Source organism: Natator depressus, chromosome 2, assembly GCF_965152275.1.
Source record: "Natator depressus isolate rNatDep1 chromosome 2, rNatDep2.hap1, whole genome shotgun sequence".
NCBI lineage: Eukaryota > Metazoa > Chordata > Testudines > Cheloniidae > Natator > Natator depressus.
The window spans coordinates 119,684,996-119,706,619 of record NC_134235.1 but is presented as its reverse complement, the minus strand read 5'-3'; the positions used below and the strand labels follow the sequence as shown (position 1 = coordinate 119,706,619).

General features: G+C 43.4%; 1 protein-coding gene across 1 annotated transcript in view; it reads right to left on the bottom strand.

Annotated features, from left to right (window-relative positions):
* PIGN (phosphatidylinositol glycan anchor biosynthesis class N) overlaps window positions 1-21,624 on the bottom strand; it is a 145,542-nt gene that overhangs the window by 117,774 nt on the left and 6,144 nt on the right. Inside the window, exon 2 of the mRNA XM_074944973.1 lies at window positions 2,007-2,266. Within this exon, the coding sequence (XP_074801074.1) occupies window positions 2,007-2,233 (227 nt within the window). The 5' untranslated portion in view covers window positions 2,234-2,266. The remainder of the gene's footprint in view (window positions 1-2,006; window positions 2,267-21,624) is intronic.

Here is a 21,624-nt window from a genome sequence, read left to right as displayed (position 1 = left end):
TCTGTTCCTTCATTAAACCTGTAAATTTCCAGATTAGGTTTTTTCTCCTCCTCAATAAATAAAATATAGCCAATTATATGTAGTTCTTGTGATAGTGTCCTTTTTCTGGGCTAAATTTCAGAATTGAGAGGGGTCACCAAAGAGGGGCAGGGAAGGGAGGTAAAATGGAATGATCCGATTTTATAACCTCTAACACTCATTAGTTGGATGTAATCTTTTCCCATGAAGATTGAAAGTGGGAGAAAAGTCCCCAAAGGGAGAGAGGCAGGTAAAATGGTGCAGCTGGGGAACCGAGAAGCGGGGTTGTTCCAGACCCTTGACCAAACCATCAAAACTGATATTTTGATTATTACTGTTGAGTAGTCAAAGTGAATATAGTGGATGGTATCTCTTTGAAACCTTGTTTTCTTCTTTTGAGGCAGCTCAGTAGGTCTCTGGAAACCAGACAACTGGAGAGGGTGGGGTCTCTGAGCCATCTGGGATCTACTATATCTTTGTTTAATTACAGGCATAAAAATCTCATACTATTGCAAAGTAGGCCAGGAGTCCTTTAATGTGTGCAATGTTTCATTGGTTGTATCAGCAAAGACTTTCAGAAAAGGGGAGGTTCTGGACAGTATTTTGGTGCTCCCTAGAGATCCTAGAGCTAGGATGCCCATGATTGCCATGGAGATGGAATACACTGCAGTGTCAGTTGCTTCTAGGGAGGCCTGTAATGATGTTTTAGCCAGAAACTAACCTTCGGCTATTATGGCCTGGATCTGTTTGCAATGTTCGGCCAGAAGGCATTCAATAAACCTGGTGAACTTGGAGTAGTGTGATTGTATTTCATCATAAGAGCATGCTAATTTGCAATCCTAAACTGTACGGTTGCTGAGGAGTAACTCTTATGGCCAAAAAAGTCAAGGCGTTTTTTGTCCTTGTCATACTGGGTAGATTAAATGTGGTGCTGTCTGCCCCATTAATTTACTGCTTTAACAACCAGGGAGTTAGGAGAAGGATGTGAAAATAAAATTTCACAGTTCTTGGCTGGAACATACTAATTCTTAATGACACATTTGCACGTGAGTGATACCGTTAGCAGGGTCTGCCAGATGGTCTTGGCAGAATCCAAGAGGGCCTCATAAATGGACAAAGCCACTCAAGCAGAAGGTGTCACATGCAAAATGTCCAATCACTTGTGCTGCGACTCTAGGACTTCCTCTAGGAGGGTTTGCAATTAGTCCGCAACACATTTCATTAGCTCCTGAAACTGTTTGAAGTCATTGGTCACAGAAGGTGGAGGAGGCACAACAACTTTATCTGGGAAAGATGAGGAGATACTAGTTTACAGCACAGCAGCCTCCTTGTCTGCTCTGGCCTCTTGCTCCTCAAAGTTTTCCTCTGATTGCTGAGGTAGTGAAGAAGGAACAGATGGAAGAGGGGACCGCCTCCCCAGTGGTCCTGACCAGAAAGGCTGGGAGCCCGAGAACTGCTGTCAGTAGGCAGCTAAGGACCCCAATATGGTCACTAAGGAGGATCATAGGGTCTAGGAGATGGCTTCCACTGCCTGAGGAGAAGCCTGGGTTTGTCTCTCACATGAATCGTCCCTATCCTTGAAGGCAACACAGAAGGAGCCCCTATTTTGGTAGGTAGGGGAATCTTGCACAGAAATATGGGAATCTGAAGAGATATCCTCCACATCATCCAAAGGGGGAGCTCTTTGGTGAGGAGTCAGGTGCTACCAGGGAGCGAGGTAACACTACATCAATTTAAATTCAGTTCATGTTTTAATAATTTTCTTCACAATCATGAAGGTTGAATTTGTATTCATTTATTTTTGTGGAACATAATTCGGCAACAAACTGCTCAGCCCTGGAATCACAGAGGACCTGGGTATAAACTGCCACTATTTCTGAGGCTGTTTCTCTTCTCCCTAAGAGGAGGCAATATGGTAAAATGTTTAACGGTTAACTTGCACCATGACTTAACACTTCTTTCCTAAAAATTTTATCAGACACACTTACCTAAGGTAAGGTGCTCGAGGAGTACCATTATCATCTATTTCATACAGTGTATCTGCCCGCAAGCCATCAGCAACAAAAAGCACTAGTCGCTTTGCAGGTGGTGGTAATGGAGTAAGCTGAGGAGTCATGCCATGAACCAAAGGAGAGGTGAAGTAGATGTCAAAAATTGAGGCCAAGAACACACAATGCACAAGGAGACCAGCCATTATGAAGATCAGCATATTCATGGTGACACGTAGTTCCTAAAGCAAAGTTCAACACTGAGAGAGGGAAAAAAATACAGGAAGTGAGTTTAGTCAGTCAAATGAAACTTATTATGATCGATACTTATTATGGAAAGGCAATAACCTCACCATAGTTAGAGATGCAAGCAGCTTTCATTATAAATCCCTACTATACAGTCTGCTCCGCTCTCCCAATAATTTTAGCCTGAACATTGCCATGTACTCTAAAAGCAAAGAAGAATGTTTCAAAATGTTTTCAAGTTACAGGTCATTAAAAAGCTTCCCTGGTTTGAAATATTGTCTTTTCCTCAATAAATAGATAAAAAGTTTATTGTCCCAGTCAAAACTGCTAGTTACTATTCCTTCACGATTTTCAGATAGTTACTAAGTCTTGGAAATTCATTTGTGGTCTGTAGTTTGAGATCCAATGATTTCAGTGGAAACTGCAGAAGACATTATATACACAGAGACCATGAAACAATACCTCCTCCCACCCCACTCTCCTGCTGGTAATAGCTTATCTAAAGTGATCATTCTCCTTACAGTGTGTATGATGATCAAGCTGGGCCATTTCCAGCACAAATCTGGGTACTGTGCATGGGAGCGCAGCGGGGCTGGGAAAGGGGCTCGGGTTGCCAGCCGGCAGAGGGAGGGTAGCGGAGCAGGGCTCGCGCGACCCCGCGCTGAGTCCATTGTTGCAGAGCCTGGCTGCGCTACCTCTGGATCACAATGGATATTACAAGGGGAAACTTGGATGAAATTTCAAGGCCTGCATCTAGCTCAAGAGCGCACCCTACTAACACGGCTGTTACTCTGAAACCTGTCATTATGCAAGGCACTGCATTTAGCCGTATGGAGTGGAAATCTATCAACTGCATGAAAAAACTTGTACAGATACAGACAGACATCATCTTCCTTTCCAAATGCAAACAGATGGACATCGTACCAAAAGGACTGAAGGTACAAAATCCATTACAATCTACATACCACACAGACTATGCTGACAGCTTGTGCCACATGCTCTCAAAGAAACTGCGGAACCACCTGATCAACATCCTCTACAGCAAACAGGGAAAGATTAAGAATGAGCTCTCAGAAATGGATACTCTCATAAAAAGCCAATCTTCCACACAAACTTCCTCGTGGCTGGAATTTACAAAAACTAGACACTACAACGCACACTTTGCTTCTCTACAAAAGAAAAAGGACACTAAACTTTCTAAACTACTACATGCTACAAGGGGCCACAACAATGGTTCCCTCAACCCACCCAGCAATATTGTTAACCTATCCAACTATACTCTCAGCCCAGCAGAAGCAGCTCTCTTATCTCGGGGCCTCTCCTTCTGCCCCTCCACCCCCACGAACATGATACAGTTCTGTGGTGACCTAGAATCCTATTTTCGACGTCTCCGACTCAAGGAATATTTCCAACATACCTCTGAACAACATACTAATCCACAGAGGCCTCCCGACCAACACTACAAAAAGAAGGATTCTAGGTGGACTCCTCCTGAAGGTCAAAACAGCAGACTGGACTTCTACATAGAGTGCTTCCGCCGACGTGCACGGGCTGAAATTGTGGAAAAGCAGCATCACTTGCCCCATAACCTCAGCCGTGCAGAACACAATGCCATCCACAGCCTCAGAAACAACTCTGACATCATAATCAAAAAGGCTGACAAAGGAGGTGCTGTTGTCATCATGAATAGGTCGGAATATGAACAAGAGGCTGCTCGGCAGCTCTCCAACACCGCTTTCTACAAGCCATTACCCTATGATCCCACTGAGAATTACCAAAAGAAACTACAGCATTTGCTCAAGAAACTTCCTGAAAAAGCACAAGATCAAATCCGCACGGACACACCCCTGGAACCCCAACCTGGGATATTCTATCTACTACCCAAGATCCATAAACCTGGAAATCCTGGGCACCCCATCATCCCAGGCATTGGCACCCTGACAGCAGGATTGTCTGGCTATGTAGACTCCCTCCTCAGGCCCTACGCTACCAGCACTCCCAGCTACCTTCGAGACACCACTGACTTCCTGAGGAAACTACAATCCATCGGTGATCTTCCTGATAACACCATCCTGGCCACTATGGATGTAGAAGCCCTCTACACCAACATTCCACACAAAGATGGACTACAAGCCGTCAAGAACACTATCCCCGATAATGTCACGGCTAACCTGGTGGCTGAACTTTGTGACTTTGTCCTTACCCATAACTATTTTACATTTGGGGACAATGTATACCTTCAGATCAGCAGCACTGCTATGGGTACCCGCATGGCCCCACAGTATGCCAACATTTTTATGGCTGATTTAGAACAACGCTTCCTCACCTCTCGTCCCCTAATGCCCCTACTCTACTTGCGCTATATTGATGACATCTTCATCATCTGGACCCATGGAAAAGAAGCCCTTGAGGAATTCCACCATGATTTCAACAATTTCCATCCCACCATCAACCTCAGCCTGGTCCAGTCCACAGAAGAGATCCACTTCCTGGACACTATAGTGCTAATAAACAATGGTCACATAAATACCACCCTATACCAGAAACCTACTGACCGCTATTCCTACCTACATGCCTCCAGCTTTCACCCTGACCACACCACACGAACCATCGTCTACAGCCAAGCTCTGCGACACAACCGCATTTGCTCCAACCCCTCAGACAGAGACAAACACCTACAAGATCTCTATCAAGCATTCTTACAACTACAATACCCACCTGTGGAAGTGAAGAAACAGATTGATAAAGCCAGAAGAGTTCCCAGAAGTCACCTACTACAGGACAGGCCTAACAAAGAAAATAACAGAACGCCACTAGCCGTCACCTTCAGCCCCCAACTAAAACCCCTCCAACGCATTATTAAGGATCTACAACCTATCCTGAAGGATGACCCAACACTCTCACAAATCTTGGGAGACAGGCCAGTCCTTGCCTACAGACAGCCCCCCAGCTTGAAGCAAATACTCACCAACAACCACATACCACACAACAGAACCACTAACCCAGGAACCTATCCTTGCAACAAAGCCCGTTGCCAACTGTGCCCACATATCTATTCAGGGGACACCATCACAGGGCCTAATAACATCAGCCACACTATCAGAGGCTTGTTCACCTGCACATCCACCAATGTGATATATGCCACCATGTGCCAGCAATGCCCCTCTGCCATGTACATTGGTCAAACTGGACAGTCTCTACGTAAAAGAATAAATGGACACAAATCAGATGTCAAGAATTATAACATTCATAAACCAGTCGGAGAACACTTCAATCTCTCTGGTCACGCAATTACAGACATGAAGGTCGCTATCTTACAACAAAAAAACTTCAAATCCAGACTCCAGCGAGAAACTGCTGAATTGGAATTCATTTGCAAATTGGATACTATTAATTTAGGCTTAAATAGAGACTGGGAGTAGCTAAGTCATTATGCAAGGTAGCCTATTTCCCCTTGTTTTTTCCTACCGCCCCCCCCCCCCCCCCAGACGTTCTGGTTAAACTTGGATTTGTGCTGGAAATGGCCCACCTTGATTATCATGCACATTGTAGGGAGAGTGGTCACTTTGGATAAGCTATTATCAGCAGGAGAGTGAGTTTGTGTGTGTGGTTTTTTGAAAAAAAGGGGGGGGGGTGAGAAAACCTGGATTTGTGCTGGAAATGGCCCAACTTGATTATCATACACATTGTAAAGAGAGTGGTCACTTTGGATGGGCTATTACCAGCAGGAGAGTGAGTTTGTGTGTGGGGGGCGGAGGGTGAGAAAACCTGGATTTGTGCTGGAAATGGCCCAACTTGATTATCATACACATTGTAAGGAGAGTGATCACTTTAGATAAGCTATTACCAGCAGGAGAGTGGGGTGGGAGGAGGTATTGTTTCATGGTCTCTGTGTATATAATGTCTTCTGCAGCTTCCACAGTATGCATCCGATGAAGTGAGCTGTAGCTCACGAAAGCTTATGCTCAAATAAATTGGTTAGTCTCTAAGGTGCCACAAGTACTCCTTTTCTTTTTGCGAATACAGACTAACACGGCTGTTACTCTGAAACCAATGATTTCAGTGGGAGTGCCAAGCCAAGCCAGCTCCCGTTAATTTCATTCGGGGTCTTTTTCCATTTACTTCAGTGATATCAGGATCAGATGCTACATATGTCTGCTCTCTATTGGCTGGTTGTTTGAACATGCTGACCTTTGTTAGGGAACTGCAGTTTATAAAAGACAAATTATCCCTACAGTAAATAGCTATCAGAAGTCTTCCTTTGGCAGATTAATTACTGGCAACTGTTAAGCAGGTGGGGCTCATTATACTCCACCAAAATATACAAAAAGTTAGAGTAGCCTGTACAACTGGGCTAATAACGCTAACTAACCTTTGAACAGTGCTTTGAGATCTACAGATAATAAAGCATTGTGTCGGTGCCAAACATTATTAGTCACATATTTTAGATGAAGTACCTCAAGCACAAAGAAGTTCAGTGCCTCCCAACCAAGTCACTGTGACCTTAGCTGTGGACCCAGAGACTTACTCTTGAGTTGGACATTTTATGCGTTTTTTTTTTTTAATACACATTTTTATTAATGTTTGGAGTTAAAGTAAACTGACGTGCACAAGTATGCATTGTTAGAAACATGAAGATGAATATTTTGTAGGTGCACACAAACCTTATCCAAAGGCCTGATCCAAAGCCTACTTAAGTCAACAGAAACGTTGCCCTCCCTCTCCATCCACCACCTCATCAACAGAAGGGGGATGTTGACCCTGAACAGCAGGAGATATGACACAGTGCCCAGAAGGGGATGATGCTGCAAGAACACATGCTTGGCAAGATTAGGGCTGGCCCTTTCCCTTTCTCAGGTCCTTTGCCTTTCCATTAGCTGCAGCAACAATGCTGGCCACATACCCCACCACCACCACCTATTTATACTCTCCCTGGCTTTTCAAAAGCTTTCCACCCTCCCTCCCCTTAGGGTATGTCTTTTCTCGAGCTGGAGATGTCATTTCCAGCTTGAGCAAACATATGTGCACTAACTTCGATAACACTAGTGCACTAAAAATAGAAGTGTAGCTGCAGCAGTGCGAGTGGCAGGATGGACTCGCAGCCCAAGCAAGTACCCACCATCCCAAGAAGCGTTGTGCTCAGGGCAGGTAGTTCATTCCACTGCCTGTCCCGTCGTAGCTGCATTTCTATTTTTAGCACAGTGGCTTAATCAAAGCTAGCTCAGGTAGACATACACACATTGGAAATTATATTTCCAGCTTGAGTGCAGGCGTACCCTAACTGTTCTGCAGAGGCTGCATTTTCAGGACCAAAATCAAGATTGTGACATTGCACCCTATAATGCTTTATGGGAATAGACTTATGAATGTATATATGACAAAACTGGAATATGTTTTATGCTACATATGCCATCTAACATATCTCGGCAAAGGTTATGATCTACTGAATATATTCATCCTATTTGCATGCATGTGTCATTTTTGTACTCAAAGTTATGAATATTGGCTGTATGCTTGTTTAATTTTAAATAGCCTCAGTGAAGCAGTTGGTCAGCTTCCTGAGAAAAAAGACTATTCTCAGTAAGTGCCCAAACAAGAAGCCCTTAAGCCAACAATGAACTTGGAGATGCCAATCCACATCTGAGCTTTCCCAGGAATGTGGCTTGGCTGGTAAGGAACTTAGTCATGCATGGACATGTGACTTGCCCATGTGACTCCAAAACTCCATTTTGTAGCTAGATTCTACACAGGGGGAGGGAAGGGTGTCCACCCACAAGAGAAAGTGTATTTAAACCCCTGGGAGACCCCTCCATTTTGTTTTCAGCTGGCTCAAGAGATAGCCTCTCCACCCCAAAAGGATACCTGAAATAAACTGGAACAAAGGACAGTAACCACGGGTGGGGGTAGGGGTGAGTGATTGCTGGACCCAGACTAGAAGGAGACTAGTCTGTAAAAGGAAGCTTATCGAAACACCTCTGAGGGTGAGGTTTTATCTGTATTCAGTTTTCTTACTGTATTAGTCATAGACTTGCGTATTTTATTTTATTTTGCTTGGTAATCACTTTGTTCTGTCTGCTATTACTTGGAACCACTTAAATCCTACTTTCTGTATTTAATAAAATCACTTTTTACTTATTAATTAACCCAGAGTATGTATTAATACCTGGAAGGCAAACAGCTGTACATATCTTTCTATCAGTGTTATTGAGGATGAACAATTTATGAGTTTACCCTGTATAAGCTTTATACAGGGTAAAACGGATTAATTTGGGGTTTGGACCCCATTGGGAGTTGGGCATCTGAGTGTTAAAGACAGGAACACTTCTTAAGCTGCTTTCAGTTAAGCTTGCAGTTTGTGGGATGTGGTTCAGACCTGGGTCTGTGTTTGTGGCCGGCAAGCATGTCTGGCACAACCAGACAGGGCTCTGGAGTCCCAAGCTGGCAGGGAAAGCAGGGGCAGAAGTAGTCTTGGCACATCAGTTGGCAGCCTCCAGGGGGTTTCTGTGATCCAACCCATCACAAAGGTAACAAAATAAAGCATTAAAGAGAGAAAAGAAATCCAGGGATCATAATTAAGGTTGCTGTGTTGTGATTAAATAAGCAATTCTTTTAACTAAACAAAACAAAACAGTTTAGTTCTTATTGTGTAGGCAATATAAGATTTAGAATATTTATTACTATCCATTTCCGTCCTTTTAAGTGCTTGGGTTTTGTGTATGATTCAAGAAATAAATGCATTAGTTACTTAACAACTGTTTCTTTTAATGATGATCTTGGTACTGGAATATTTTAAAAGGAAACACTTGTTTAACTACAAACACGATATACCAAAAATTTTTTCTCAGGGTATGTCCACACTGCAATTAGATACCCATGGCTGGCCTGTGCCAGCTGACTCGGACTCACTGGGCTGAGGCTAAGGAGCTGTTTAACTGCTGTGTAGACATTCAGGCTTGGTCTGGAGCCCGGGCTCTAGGACCCTGCAAGGTGGGAGGGTCCCAGAGCTTGAGCTGTTTTTAATTGCAGCATAGACATATCCTTAGGGAGTGGTTCCCAAACTCTGGGGCGCGCCCCACTAGGGGGGCACAGAGGAACATTCAACGAAGCAGGCGGTGGGGCCTGGGATAGCCGCCATAGGGAGCAAACACCACCCAGCTCTGCTCCGATCCTAGCTGCAGCTCTCGGGGAGGTGGGATTCAGACAGCTTCCATTACCGGTAAAGGGGGGTGCGACAGGAAAGGTTTGTACACCACTGCCTTAGGGGTTTGTCTATACAGGGACACCAGAACGGTAAAAACAAGTTAACTAAAGATGTAGTTAGAGCACATTAAAGCACAGATATAAACAGTGAAACATCAAATTGAGTACAGGGCCTCACTTCGCTTGACTAATTAAACTCTGTCCTGCCCTCCCATCCCAAATTTTATATTATTTAAATTGATGTGTTTAAATCCTAGTGCGCAGATTCCACAGTGATGGGGCAGAGTAGAAGAAGTTAAATCAAATAGAATGCTGTTGTAGTTAAGACTAGTAAACATTTCATTACCACATTATGGTTTTCAGCACAAGATGACACATTCTTTCCTTAAAGTTCTTTTCATGCATTGGCCCCAGGTTAGTGGGTCTGACAATCACTGTGTAACTTTACCATTGTCTGGTCAGATTACTTTAATCCACAGAATTAATTCAAATGAAATTCTTTTAATTTATAACCACAGTTTAAATTACATTAGCTCAGACTATACCTTTAGGCACAACACATCCAATTACTCATCACTCTCAGAAGCCTTAGATAGGCAGCTCTCAGTGCAGTTGTTCATACCACTTCTCTCATTGATTCACTTCCTGCTTCTAGTCTGCTCCAATTTACCCTCTACCTCTCGAGTCGCAGTGCTGTATATTATCACTTTAAAATAAAGGTATCAAAGCAACCCTTCATATTACAGTTGACTGGACATATATTTTACACCTTAGGGAAAAATTATGATGCACTTGGACAAATTCAAGAAAGCTCTTAAAATAGTGCTTAATTTGACTTCAATGAGATTTAAGCATGTACTTAAGTACCCTTCCAGAATCAGGATGTTTTCCTTAATCTGGTCTTTTTTCATAACTAGCAGGAAGTTGTATTAGGGCTCATACAACGATGCACTTATGTGCATAGACAAGGCCCTAGTTATTCAAAGTCAAAGGACACAAATCTTTTAAGAACAGTCAGCTTGTTACTCACCATGAGCAGTAATTGAGGTTCTTCAAGATGGCTGTCCCTGTGGGTGCTCCACTTGAGGTGAATCTACATCCCTGCATCTGTGATTGGAGAATTTCAGTAGTAGTGCCTGGATGGGTCACACATGTACTGTCGCCGTCTCGCAACGCCTCTGGCAGTTACATAGCACATAGACCAAACCCCCCTCAGTTCCTTCTCTACTGCAGAATCCCTAGCAGGAAACACCAAAGTAGAGGGGCAGAAGGTGGGTAGTGGAGCACCCACAGGGACAACCATCTCAAAGAACCTCAGTTACTGCACAAGGGGAGTAACCATCTCTTCTTCTTCTTCAAGGAGTGTCACAATGGGTGCTCCACTTTCAGTGACTGTAGAGCAATGCTCCTCATTGGAAGAAAGGGGCTTCGGAGTTGCATTTGTGACAGATGATAAAACCGTAAGTCCCCAGAGAGCATATGATGTTAAGTCCTGCTCTACTGTGTAGTGCTCTGTGAACGTGTGGGCTGACGCCCAGGTTGCTGCTTTGCAGATGTCTGTGATGGGTACATTGTTGAGGAAGGCTATTGACAAAGAAAGTGATCTGGTGGAGTGTGTGCGGGTCCTCAGTAGGGGTGGTAGGTGTTCGCAGTAGCAAAGGTCAATGCACCCAGAGATCAATTTTGAGTGCCTTTGCTTGGATATGGCAGCTCCTTTAGATCTTTCCGTGATAGAATGAAATAACTTTGATGACTTTCTGAAGGGTTTAGTCCTGTAAATGTAAAAACCTAGTGCCCTTCTGACATCCATGCTGTGAAACACCGATTTTTGTTTGTTCCCACGAGGTTTTGGGAAGAACGTCAGGAGATGGATGGGCTGGTTCAAGTAGAATGAAGAAGCTATTTTGGGTAAAAATTTTGGATGTGGCCTTATCTAATATTGTGTATGCAGGGTGTGACATGAGAGCCCCAAGTTCTTCTACTCATCATGCGAATGGGATAGTGATGAAAAAGGCCACCTTCATCGAGAGGTGTAGAAGTGAATATGTCGCCAAGGGCTCAAACAAGGGACCAGTAAAGCACTGAAGCACTAGATTAAGGTCCCATGGCTCATATTTCGTGATAAAGGTTATGAATACCTTTGAGGAATCGTTTAGTGGTAGGGCAGGTAAAGGCTGAGAACTTGTCAGCTTTGTGATGGAAAGCTGTGAGCTCACTGATAGACCCGATTTCTTAAATTCCAGTATATAATCTAATACCATTGGTAAAGGAGAGGTAGTCACCACTGTTTGTCTATTCTGGCACCATATGTGGAATCTCTTCCGTTTGTGCAGGTAAGTATGTCATGTAGTAGACCTTCTACTATTTAATAGTATGGTCCTTACCTCCTCCAAACAGGTCACTTCTTTGCCTTGGAACCATGGAGAAACCATGCCTTCAGGTGGAGTATTTCCAGGTTCGGGTGGCAGACCTGGCCTGCATCCTGAGACAAGAGATGTGGAAGGAGAGGAAGAGTGCATGCTAAAAGCTTACTAGAGTTTACCTGGGACTCCAACACTAGGTTCAGAGCACAACCTTTAGCCAGGGGGCACTTGCAGCAGGCAGGTGCCACCCCGTTGTAAGAACTGAAAGAAAAGCAGGATCACACCCGACCAGAAAGGGGGCGCCCATCAGAGGTGGGTGCCACCCCATTGTAAAAAACTAAGTGATTGCAGGCCCACATCGGCCAGAATGGGGGGCACTCATGAGAGGTGAGTGCTGATGCCATTGCACAACCCTACTCCTAAGGTCTGTGAAAGTAAAGGAAAGGACTTTTGACAGAAAGATTTATTACTGCTCCAGAATAGAGCATTTTTGGTAGGATGAGTAAAGTTTTTGAGAGCTCTCATATGATGCAAGATTCAAACATCCTACCGCCCAGCTTGCAATTGGGAATGGGAAAGGCCCCTTCCCCTCCATACTCCCTAGGTATTAAAAACAAACACACCAAAAAGCCATATGGCTGTGCTATAGGTCTGTCAGTTTCCGCACCTGTAGTCACACAGCTATAAAATCTCTATTAACTCTTATGGATTGTATAACAGTTTGTTTTTGTTTTGGTTTTTTTTTTTTGGGGGGGGGGGGGGAGGAAGAGAGACAGAGTCCAAATAATCAAGACTAGAGGCAATCATCTTATTTGCATGAGGTCTCCTCTTTCCTGGAAGTTCCATAACTTGCTGACAAGAACATTTCCTCTCTTCAGCTTTTTTGGTTTGAGCTGCAGGCTAGCATTTCCTCTCTCAAGTTGTCTGCCCGTTATAGAAGCTATAGCCACAGCCTTGTGCTGAATCAGGTTCTTTAAGATTAATGGTAAGGTTGGCATAAGTAAGTAAATGCAGATCTAGTTTCCCCACAGCCATCAACATCTACTGTTGTAGTTCTTTGAAATTTTCTCAGAACATTACGGATGCTTATTTTGCCCAATTTAAAAAGAGCACAGTGTAAGTCTTTGGAAAAAATAATGTAATATTTTCTGTTTTCAAATATGTGGTGACACATACACAAAACTCTATTAATACGAATATGCTATGTTGGTGGGAGGATATTTTTAAAAGGTAATAAAATGTCAAGACAAAGATCAGAATACTTTAGTCATCTCTTTTGGAAGGAGCATGCTCCACTGAGCATTCTATGCCTGTTGTGTAAAATTAAGAGGCTCTATTTGAAATGAATTTTCAATAAATATCAGTGGCTTTGGTAAGTATCTTTAAAGGAACAAAATAAAATTGGCAAGACTGTCTGCTATTTTTCTGGATGACAGATACATTTTTCAGATAAACATGATTACATAATATTTAATTTAGATTGTCTAAAAGGGTAGCTGTACAATTTGTCCACACATAAAAATGATCTAATCTATCTAGGTAGGAGCAGAGGGAGGGAGTGGTAAACTCTGGTGTAGAGGGGGTGAGGTTTTACATGGCACTGGGACATTACATAAATATTTAAACACGAAATTGGTTCTCAAATCCAGCACGCTGCTTCTTTTTGATAACTTAGACATCAAAATTTCATACTATTCAAAAATGCAATTCATTGACTTTTAAAGGTCACACAATATATGCCTATTGACAGTAACACTGAATTTATATGACTGAAAACACACTTACCAATCAAATTCAAATTAACCTTCTCTAGGATCTGTATGCAGAACCCAAACATATTAAATTGAAATTTGTCATCTTAACTACACAGTACAGAATTACACTATGAATAATATTGGGATGATGATCAAGCCCCTTTTCCCCTCCTTTTCAGAAACCTGATTTTCTTTTTGAATTGAGGCATAATACACAGCTCTTTGTCACACAATGAAACTGCAAATATAGTATTTCCACTTGCTTTTACATTTAAATATGCTTTTGTGACTCAGACCATCTGCTTTAAATTATTTTATGTTCAACATTTTCATTGAATATTTTGTACATTACAATAACAAATGACAACTCTTTTTAATTGTAAATGTGGTTCAGCAATGCACAGCTAAACCCGAGGCAAAAAGCTCACAGAGAATTAAATATTCTGTTTAATATCACTCTGATTATCAAGATAACTCTATATCACTAACTCCTATGCAAAATCTCCAAGGGATAAACATGATCATCAGCCATTCTACCTTGTAGGTCATGAAATATCAGAGATGTCTTATGCCTTGAACTCCTGGATTTCTATAAACCATTTACCTATAGCAGTGGTTCTCAGCCAGGGATCTGGGGTCCCCTAAGGGACCGTGAGCAGGCTTCAGAGGGGCCACCAAGCCGGGCCAGTGTTAGACTTGCTGGGACCCAGGGCAGAAAGCTGAAGCTCCCAGCGCTGCCACCTGGGGCTGAAGCCGAAGCCTGAGCAACTTTACCTTTGTGGGGATCCCCTGTGGTGTGGGGCCCTGGGCACTTGCGCTGCTTGCTACACCCTAATGCTGCTCCTGGCTTTTATATGCAGAAAAACAGTTGTGGCACTGGCAGGCCTTGGAGTTTTTATACCATGTTGGGGGGGGCCTCAGAAAGAAAAAAGTTAAGAACCCCTGCCTTATAGGACAGGGGTTGCAGATCTCCTACCCATATAGCTGAGAATAATGCTAAAAGGAAGACAATTTTGAGGTTATGAAAATGTATGGGTACCTCCCTTGAGAGGGAAGGATTACATTAAAAGTGAAAGACTACATTCCAGCATTACTGAAGGAACCAAGCGCGTCACCCTTAAGTGACCTTCACTTACTACTTGGAAAAAATGAACTATTAGAAGGAACCTGTGACACTGCACCCTATAGTCGTTATAGTAATATTTTTATACTATGGTTATGGCATAATTATTATGCGTTTTGTACAAGATAGGTCATGTGAGGTGTCATTGGAAAAGTTATGATTTGCTGACTATGATTATCCTATTTGTATGCATGTATCATTTTTGTATCTGAAGTTATAAATACTGACTATGTAGCTGTACTTCAAATGTAGTTATACCTGGGTAACACCCACTAAATATCAGGCTGTAAAGGGCCTATTCAGGGTAATGGGCCATTAAAAAGAACAACAGGCCTTAGGAGAAGCTTATCCCCCACTGGGTGAGCCTTGCTGAGAACCCTCTAGACAGCATGTAAGTAATGGCTGCTATGACTCTACAAGGACATGTGACCAGGCCACATGATCCTGGACTCCATCTTGGGATGTCAGTATTTTTCCACAAACTGGTCTGGGAACCAAACTTTGAAACAAAGGGTTCCTGCCCTATGCTAAAGTGGGGGGAGGGATAGCTCAGTGGTTTGAGCATTGGCCTGCTAAACCCAGGGTTGTGAGTTCAATCCTTGAGGGGGCCATTTAGGGATCTGGGGCAAAAATTGGGGATTGGTCCTGCTTTGAGCAGGGGGTTGGATTGGTTGACCTCCTGAGGTCCCTTCCAACCCTGATATTCTATGATTCTATATAAGGCAGGGAGTGACATCATCTGTGGTTCTTCACTCCCCACACAAGAAGACATCTGGAAACACCTGAGGAACAAAGACTGAACTGGGGGAAGTGCTGGACCCAGGCTAAAGGGATTTCTAGCCTGTGTAAGAAAGACCTGGGGATTCCAAGCTGTAAAGTAAGTGCAGCTTGTCCCATAAGAATCTGCAGCCCACCTGTATCATCAGCCAGGGTGAGAATTTGCTAGTTCATATCCTATCTTTCTAATATCTTAGACTTTGTTTGCATTTTGTTTATTTACTAGGTAATCTGCTTTATCTGTTTGCTATCACTTACAATCTATCTTTTATAGTTAATAAACTTATTTTATGTTTTTATCCAAACCAATGAGCTTTGACTGGAGTGCTTAGGGAAAATCTCTGCTTGGTTACCACAAGTGTGCATTGTTCACACTGAGGAAGAGGCACACTGGGTATTAAACCCATATATTAGCCAGATTTGACAAGGACAGGATGGTACTTCTCTGGGGTCCTAGGCTGGAAAGCTGGTGGTTAGAGAGTCTGTTTGTAACTGCAGCTGAGTGTGTCCCTACCTGTGTGAATGCTGGTGAAAGTGCAGGCTGGAGGGCTTTACAGCTTGTCACAGCAGCACAGTGTGAGAGGGAGCCCAGGCTGGTGGGTCAGAGGGCTCAGTGGTACCCCAGTTCACAATGGCACCCGTCACAGAACGTATCATATGAGACACTGCCTCAATCTGCACACAATTAAAGCTGCTGCCTGAATCAGAAGAGAACTATCCCCGAGATCCTTACCTACATTCTTACAACAGGACAAAGATTCTCCATAACTGATAAAAGACATGGGATTGAAAAAGCATGGAATTCATCAAGCCAGAGCAGCTTTGCTGTCTCAAATGAGAGCTATCAGACAACCTAGATCTCCAAGCCTTGCAGACATTTTAAATATGTTACAAGCCACTTCAGTCAGCTCTTCATTATTACTACCCAAGCTATCTCATCCAGCCCGCCCGCCCACAAATCAACAAGATATTGTGAAGTGCATGAGTGCTGCAGTCTGATTTTTGGTCTCCTTTTTTCTGCGCAGTGCAGCATGTGGTAGTCCCAAGCCATACAGAAAGGCGGCAGCTGGAAAAGAAGCAAGCCCACTCACAAAGTGAAAGAATGCAGGTGGCACAGCTCCTTCCTTATAGACCAGAGTGGATTGGGGGAGAAGCCAAAATATTCTTTTGAATGACACAGCAAATGTGAATGTAGAGTATGAAGGGAGCAGAATGGAAATAGAGTGACCCCAAGTGGCAAACAAGAGTATGGTGAACTTGCATCAGATCCATCTTGTAACAGAAGGTAGAACTAAAAACATCAAAGTGACTGCACATCCCACCTTGCAATCATTTAAGAATTACTCTAAATAAATACAGGAAAGAAAGTTACTATCTACGGAAGAGAGCATTGGTTAAAATGTGTTCCATAGGAGCTAATACGTAAGAGAGGAAAGCTTTAAAACAGAGTTTAAATACAATCTACGTCCAATTTTAAACTCCTTTTCTTATTAATATCCATTTTGCTTATTAACGAAGATGAGTATTTAAATAAGTGATTTCTTCTTCTTAGCCTATTCTTTCTACTTAATCAATCTTGAACTGATGTTACAATGGTGATATTGTAACATCAGTCATCTTCAATATCCCATTCATTCGCTAACAACTTCAATAACAGCAAGGGAAATACAGAAAATAGCAACTAAGTAAACTGCTGTTTGTGTCTTCCTTCAAGTTTACTTCAATGTCAAAATTGCTCTAAATTTAATTCTCCCAGAAAGGAGGAAGAGAGTAATATTTACAAAATGCATACCACCACTTTTGATAAACATAAATAGGATCAGTCCAAATTTGCCTGGGAGGGAAGAGAGGAAGAGGGTTTTTCTTTTGTTTGCTGAACACAGATAAATAGATAAATACAATATTACAGCTTTCCACAGTGATTTCGCCCTTCATTTTTTACTCAAAAAGCAGTACCTTCATGGGGGAATGGAGGGAAACAGTGCAAAGCATCTTTTTTGAATAATGTTCCCCATGAATTTCATTTATATAACTGTGCCTTTCATAAACATGTGCATGTGAAGGACAGCTTGTTGCTCTCCAAGGTCCTAGGACTCGCTTTGGTCTCTCCGAATGTGAGTCACTGTCCCGATAGTGAGCTTTAAACAAACTGAAGTGATTCATTTCTTCTGGCTTTGTAAGATACCATAATTTAGGACCTAATCTAAGAGTATCTGGTATTTTTGAAAGCTGGGCTACTCTTTTTATTAGTCCATCATCTTGTACAAATTTCTGGATCCTACAAAGGTACCTAGTAGTTTTTGTGCTCTACAAATATGATAGGTTTATCAAAGACATTTTACTCCTGAGGGAATTCTGCACCAAAAATATAACATAAAATTCTGAACAAAATTCAAAAATTAAAAATCATGCACACAATATTTTAAAATTCTGCAAATTTTATTTGTCTATAAATAAATGCGGCTCTAGCATGGCAGTGGGGAGCACAGGCCACTGGCTGTATTGAGGTGGGAGATCACCCTGAAGCCCCAGGGTACAGGGACTCGACAGTGAGGCTGCACCTGACCCAGTGCAAGGGCTGGGCCTGCTCCAGTAACACCCTGGGGGCCCTGTCCCTCTACACCAGGTGCAGCAGTTGTGGGTGGGCAGGCAGGCTCAGCCCAGCAGGATCCAGGTGTGGAGGGGCTTAGTGCAGGGGGATCCGGGTGTGGGGTGAGAGGTTTCTGTGTGCGGCAATTTGGGTTCAGGGGGCTCAGTGGGAGATCTGGATGCACAGGGGCTCATTGGGGGGTTCCGGGTGCACGGGCAATGGGACTCTGCAGGGGATCCAGGTGAAGATGGTTGGGGCTCAGTGGGAGGTTCTGGGTGTGGGGAGATAGGGCTTGGCGGGGGGGGGGGGGTGTCTGGGTGTGTGGGGACTCGGTAGGGGGGTCTGGGTGCTGGGAGAGTAGGGCTTGATGAGGGGGTCGGGGTCCAAGTGCAGCTACTTGGGGATCAGAGGGGTGGGGGCCTGGGTGTGGGGGGCTCATTGGAGGCGTCCAGGTGTAGGGGGGTAGGGTTTGTCAGGGTGACGGTTCGGTGGGCCTGCTTATCTAGGGAGCCCCATCTGCTGCTGAGGAGACGCCACATGCCAGGCTCCCATTCCCCGACCCCCCCTTCCCCCAATTCCCCTATACCCTTTTCTTCTCCTTCCCCCTCTGCCTACTCTCACGTTCCCCTCCCCTATTCCACTCCCCTTCCTTCCCCACTGCCTATTCCTCCTTCCCCACTGCCTATTCCTCCTACCCCCTCATCCCCCTTTCCTCATTTCCCCCACCCCCACTTACCCAGCCCCACCACCAGCACTCACTGTTGCACAGAAAACAGGAAGCATACAGAAAGGGAGCACAACTGGCACTAGGACCCAGGAGGCGGCGTTCAGCTGCAGAGTCAGCAGAGTTGAGACAAGGCCTCCTTCAGCTGGACAGCTCTGCGCTTGCAGAAATGAGGGGGTCAGTGGCATGTAACCCCATGTGCCCCCCATGCCTCGTCTCTGTTTGGGGGTGTCATAAACATACAGCTAAGGGTGGCCTAGAATTCCTCCTTACCTGTAGGGGTTAAGAAGCTCAAATAGCCTGGTTGGCACCTGACCAACAGGACCAATGGGGGAAGAAGATACTTTCAAATCTAGGGACGGGGGAAGGTTTTGTTTGTGCTCTTTGTTTTGTGTAGGGGTTTCTCTTTTGGGACTGAGAAGGGCCAGACAGAAATCCATCTTCTCCAACCCATCCCAATCCAAGTCTCCAATATTGCAACCAGTATAGGTAAGCCAGGCAAGGTGGATTAGTTTATCTTTTGTTTTTCTTGTGAATTTTCCCTGTGCTACGAAGGAGGTTTATTCCTGTTTTCTGTAACTTTAAGGTTTTGCCCAGAGGGGAATCCTCTGTGTTTTGAATCTGAATACCCTGTAAAGTATTTTCCATCCTGATTTTACAGAGATGATTTTTACCTTTTTTTTTTTTTTTTTTTTTTTTTTAAATAAAGTCCTTCTTTTAAGAACCTGACTGATTTTTCCATTATTCCAAGACCCAGGGGCTTGGGTCTTTGATCATTTTGTAACCAATTGGTTAGGATATTATTCTCAAGCCTCCCCAGGAAAGGGGGTGTACGGGCTTGGAGGAATTGCTGGGGGAAGAGGAACTCCAAGTGGTCTTTTTCCCTGGTTCTTTGCTAAATCACTTGGTGGTGGCAGCGTTACTTAAACCCAAGGTACAAGGGAGAATTTGTGCCTGGGGAGTTTTTAACCTCAGCTGGTAGAAATAAGCTTAGGGGGTCTTTCATGTGGGTCCCCACGTCTGTACCCTAGAGTTCAGAGTGGGGAGGGAACCCTGACAGGGTGGGGGAACAATCCCCCCCAAAAAACTGAGCCCATGGTCGTTCCTCCTGCACGTGGCTTCCCTTTGCTTCCCAGCAGTTTTCTGCAGGGAAGCACAGGAATTCTGCCAGGGGGCTGTTTTCTGCGGGCGCGCAGTCACTCAGAATCCCCCCGGAGTAAAGTTGGACAACAGACAGAACTCTAGACTGATTCAAATGGAAACTCTTGTCTTCAGAACAAACCTTGATACACTCTTAAGCACAGCCTTGTTTGGAAGAAACTGCAAGATATGTATAAAGAGAGCCTTAAATTCAACAACTCACCAAGCAAAACAAATGTTACTAGGAACTCCAGAACGAAGGTTGCAAAATACGAGGGGAAAAAATGGGGGGTGGTTTATACTAGCTCCAAGAAAGTGTTAAAATTCCATGCTGGCAGAAGAACATTAATCTCATTCTGAATCAAGGAGAATGCTTTGAAGATTCTTAAACTGTTTTAATGCAAAGAAATGGTCTTCACTTTGTCTCCTTGGATAGTAGTAATAACTGCTGACTGCACTTTTTATAAATGCTGATACAAACAGTTTTCTAGCTTTGCGTAAACCCTAAAGCCTGAATATCAACTATTTAAGCCTGAAAGTTTCCTTCACATTAGAATAAATCTTTGTTTTCTCAATATAACAGTCAGTTCTCACATGGTGACTAATGTTCCTCATCATTTACCAGCTGTGAAATGATAAGCCCGCCTGGATTGAAATGCTGCAAAGCTTATATTAGCAGGCTTTAGAACTAGTCCAGACTGCATTTCCATTATAGACAGATATAGAGATTATTAACCTGCTGTTTCTTATAGGGAGTCCATGCAGCAAAAAAAAAAAAAAAAAAAATCAGTTTACACTATCTGATGAAACAATGAAAAACACAGCTGTACTTTCACAGGGCAGCCCAAGTGGTTAAAAGTTAGATCTTGTTAGCAAGTTCCCAGAACTAATGAAATACACTAATATATTCCATAAATAAGAAATTAGTAAAGCCCTGCATGGATACAAAATTTGTATCACATCTGATCCATGATCAGCAAAAATGGTCCATGGATATCCGCAGATTTGCAGGGCTCTAGTTATTGGAAGCTACCAACCAGCTGTGCTACTCGACACCTTTGTAAGCTGTTAACCGACAGTGAAACTTACCAATGGGTTTTGAAAGTTTCACTTTGCAGCTGTGGCACAGAGTACACACTGTGGAAAGCAGTTGGAAAAATTTGGCAGAGGTAACAGGGCAGACGTACAAACCTGAAGAATGTAGGGGGAAAAAGAGAACAGACCAGAAAGGGGAATATTGCTCCAATTTTTATAATAAGAATACTAATTAGAAAGAATTAATAAAAATTACTTTCAGTTTCCTGCTTCCTAGGCCAGCAGTAACCGTAATCATTCTATAGCCAGACCCAGCCTTTGCATTTTTGGATGAACAGATGAGGCAATATTTGAGCGGCTCACTTATAAACATGATCTCCTGGCCTCAGTCATCACATAACTATACACCTGGCTAGCATTAAGATTATGGAGAAAGTTGATTATTCACTTCTTTGTAGCACTCCCTATACTTAACTAACTTCTCCTGTGGTAGAGAAGCAGTACCCTATTGTTCATGCCAGGGTTTGTATCATAGTTGTCAACATTTATAAGTGTTTCAAGTGAAATTCTCCAAAATATTTAGGAGCTGGGGAGCACTAGGTCTCGATATTGCAGGGTTACAGGCACACAATGTTGGCTTGTTCCCAAATTTCCATAAAATATTAT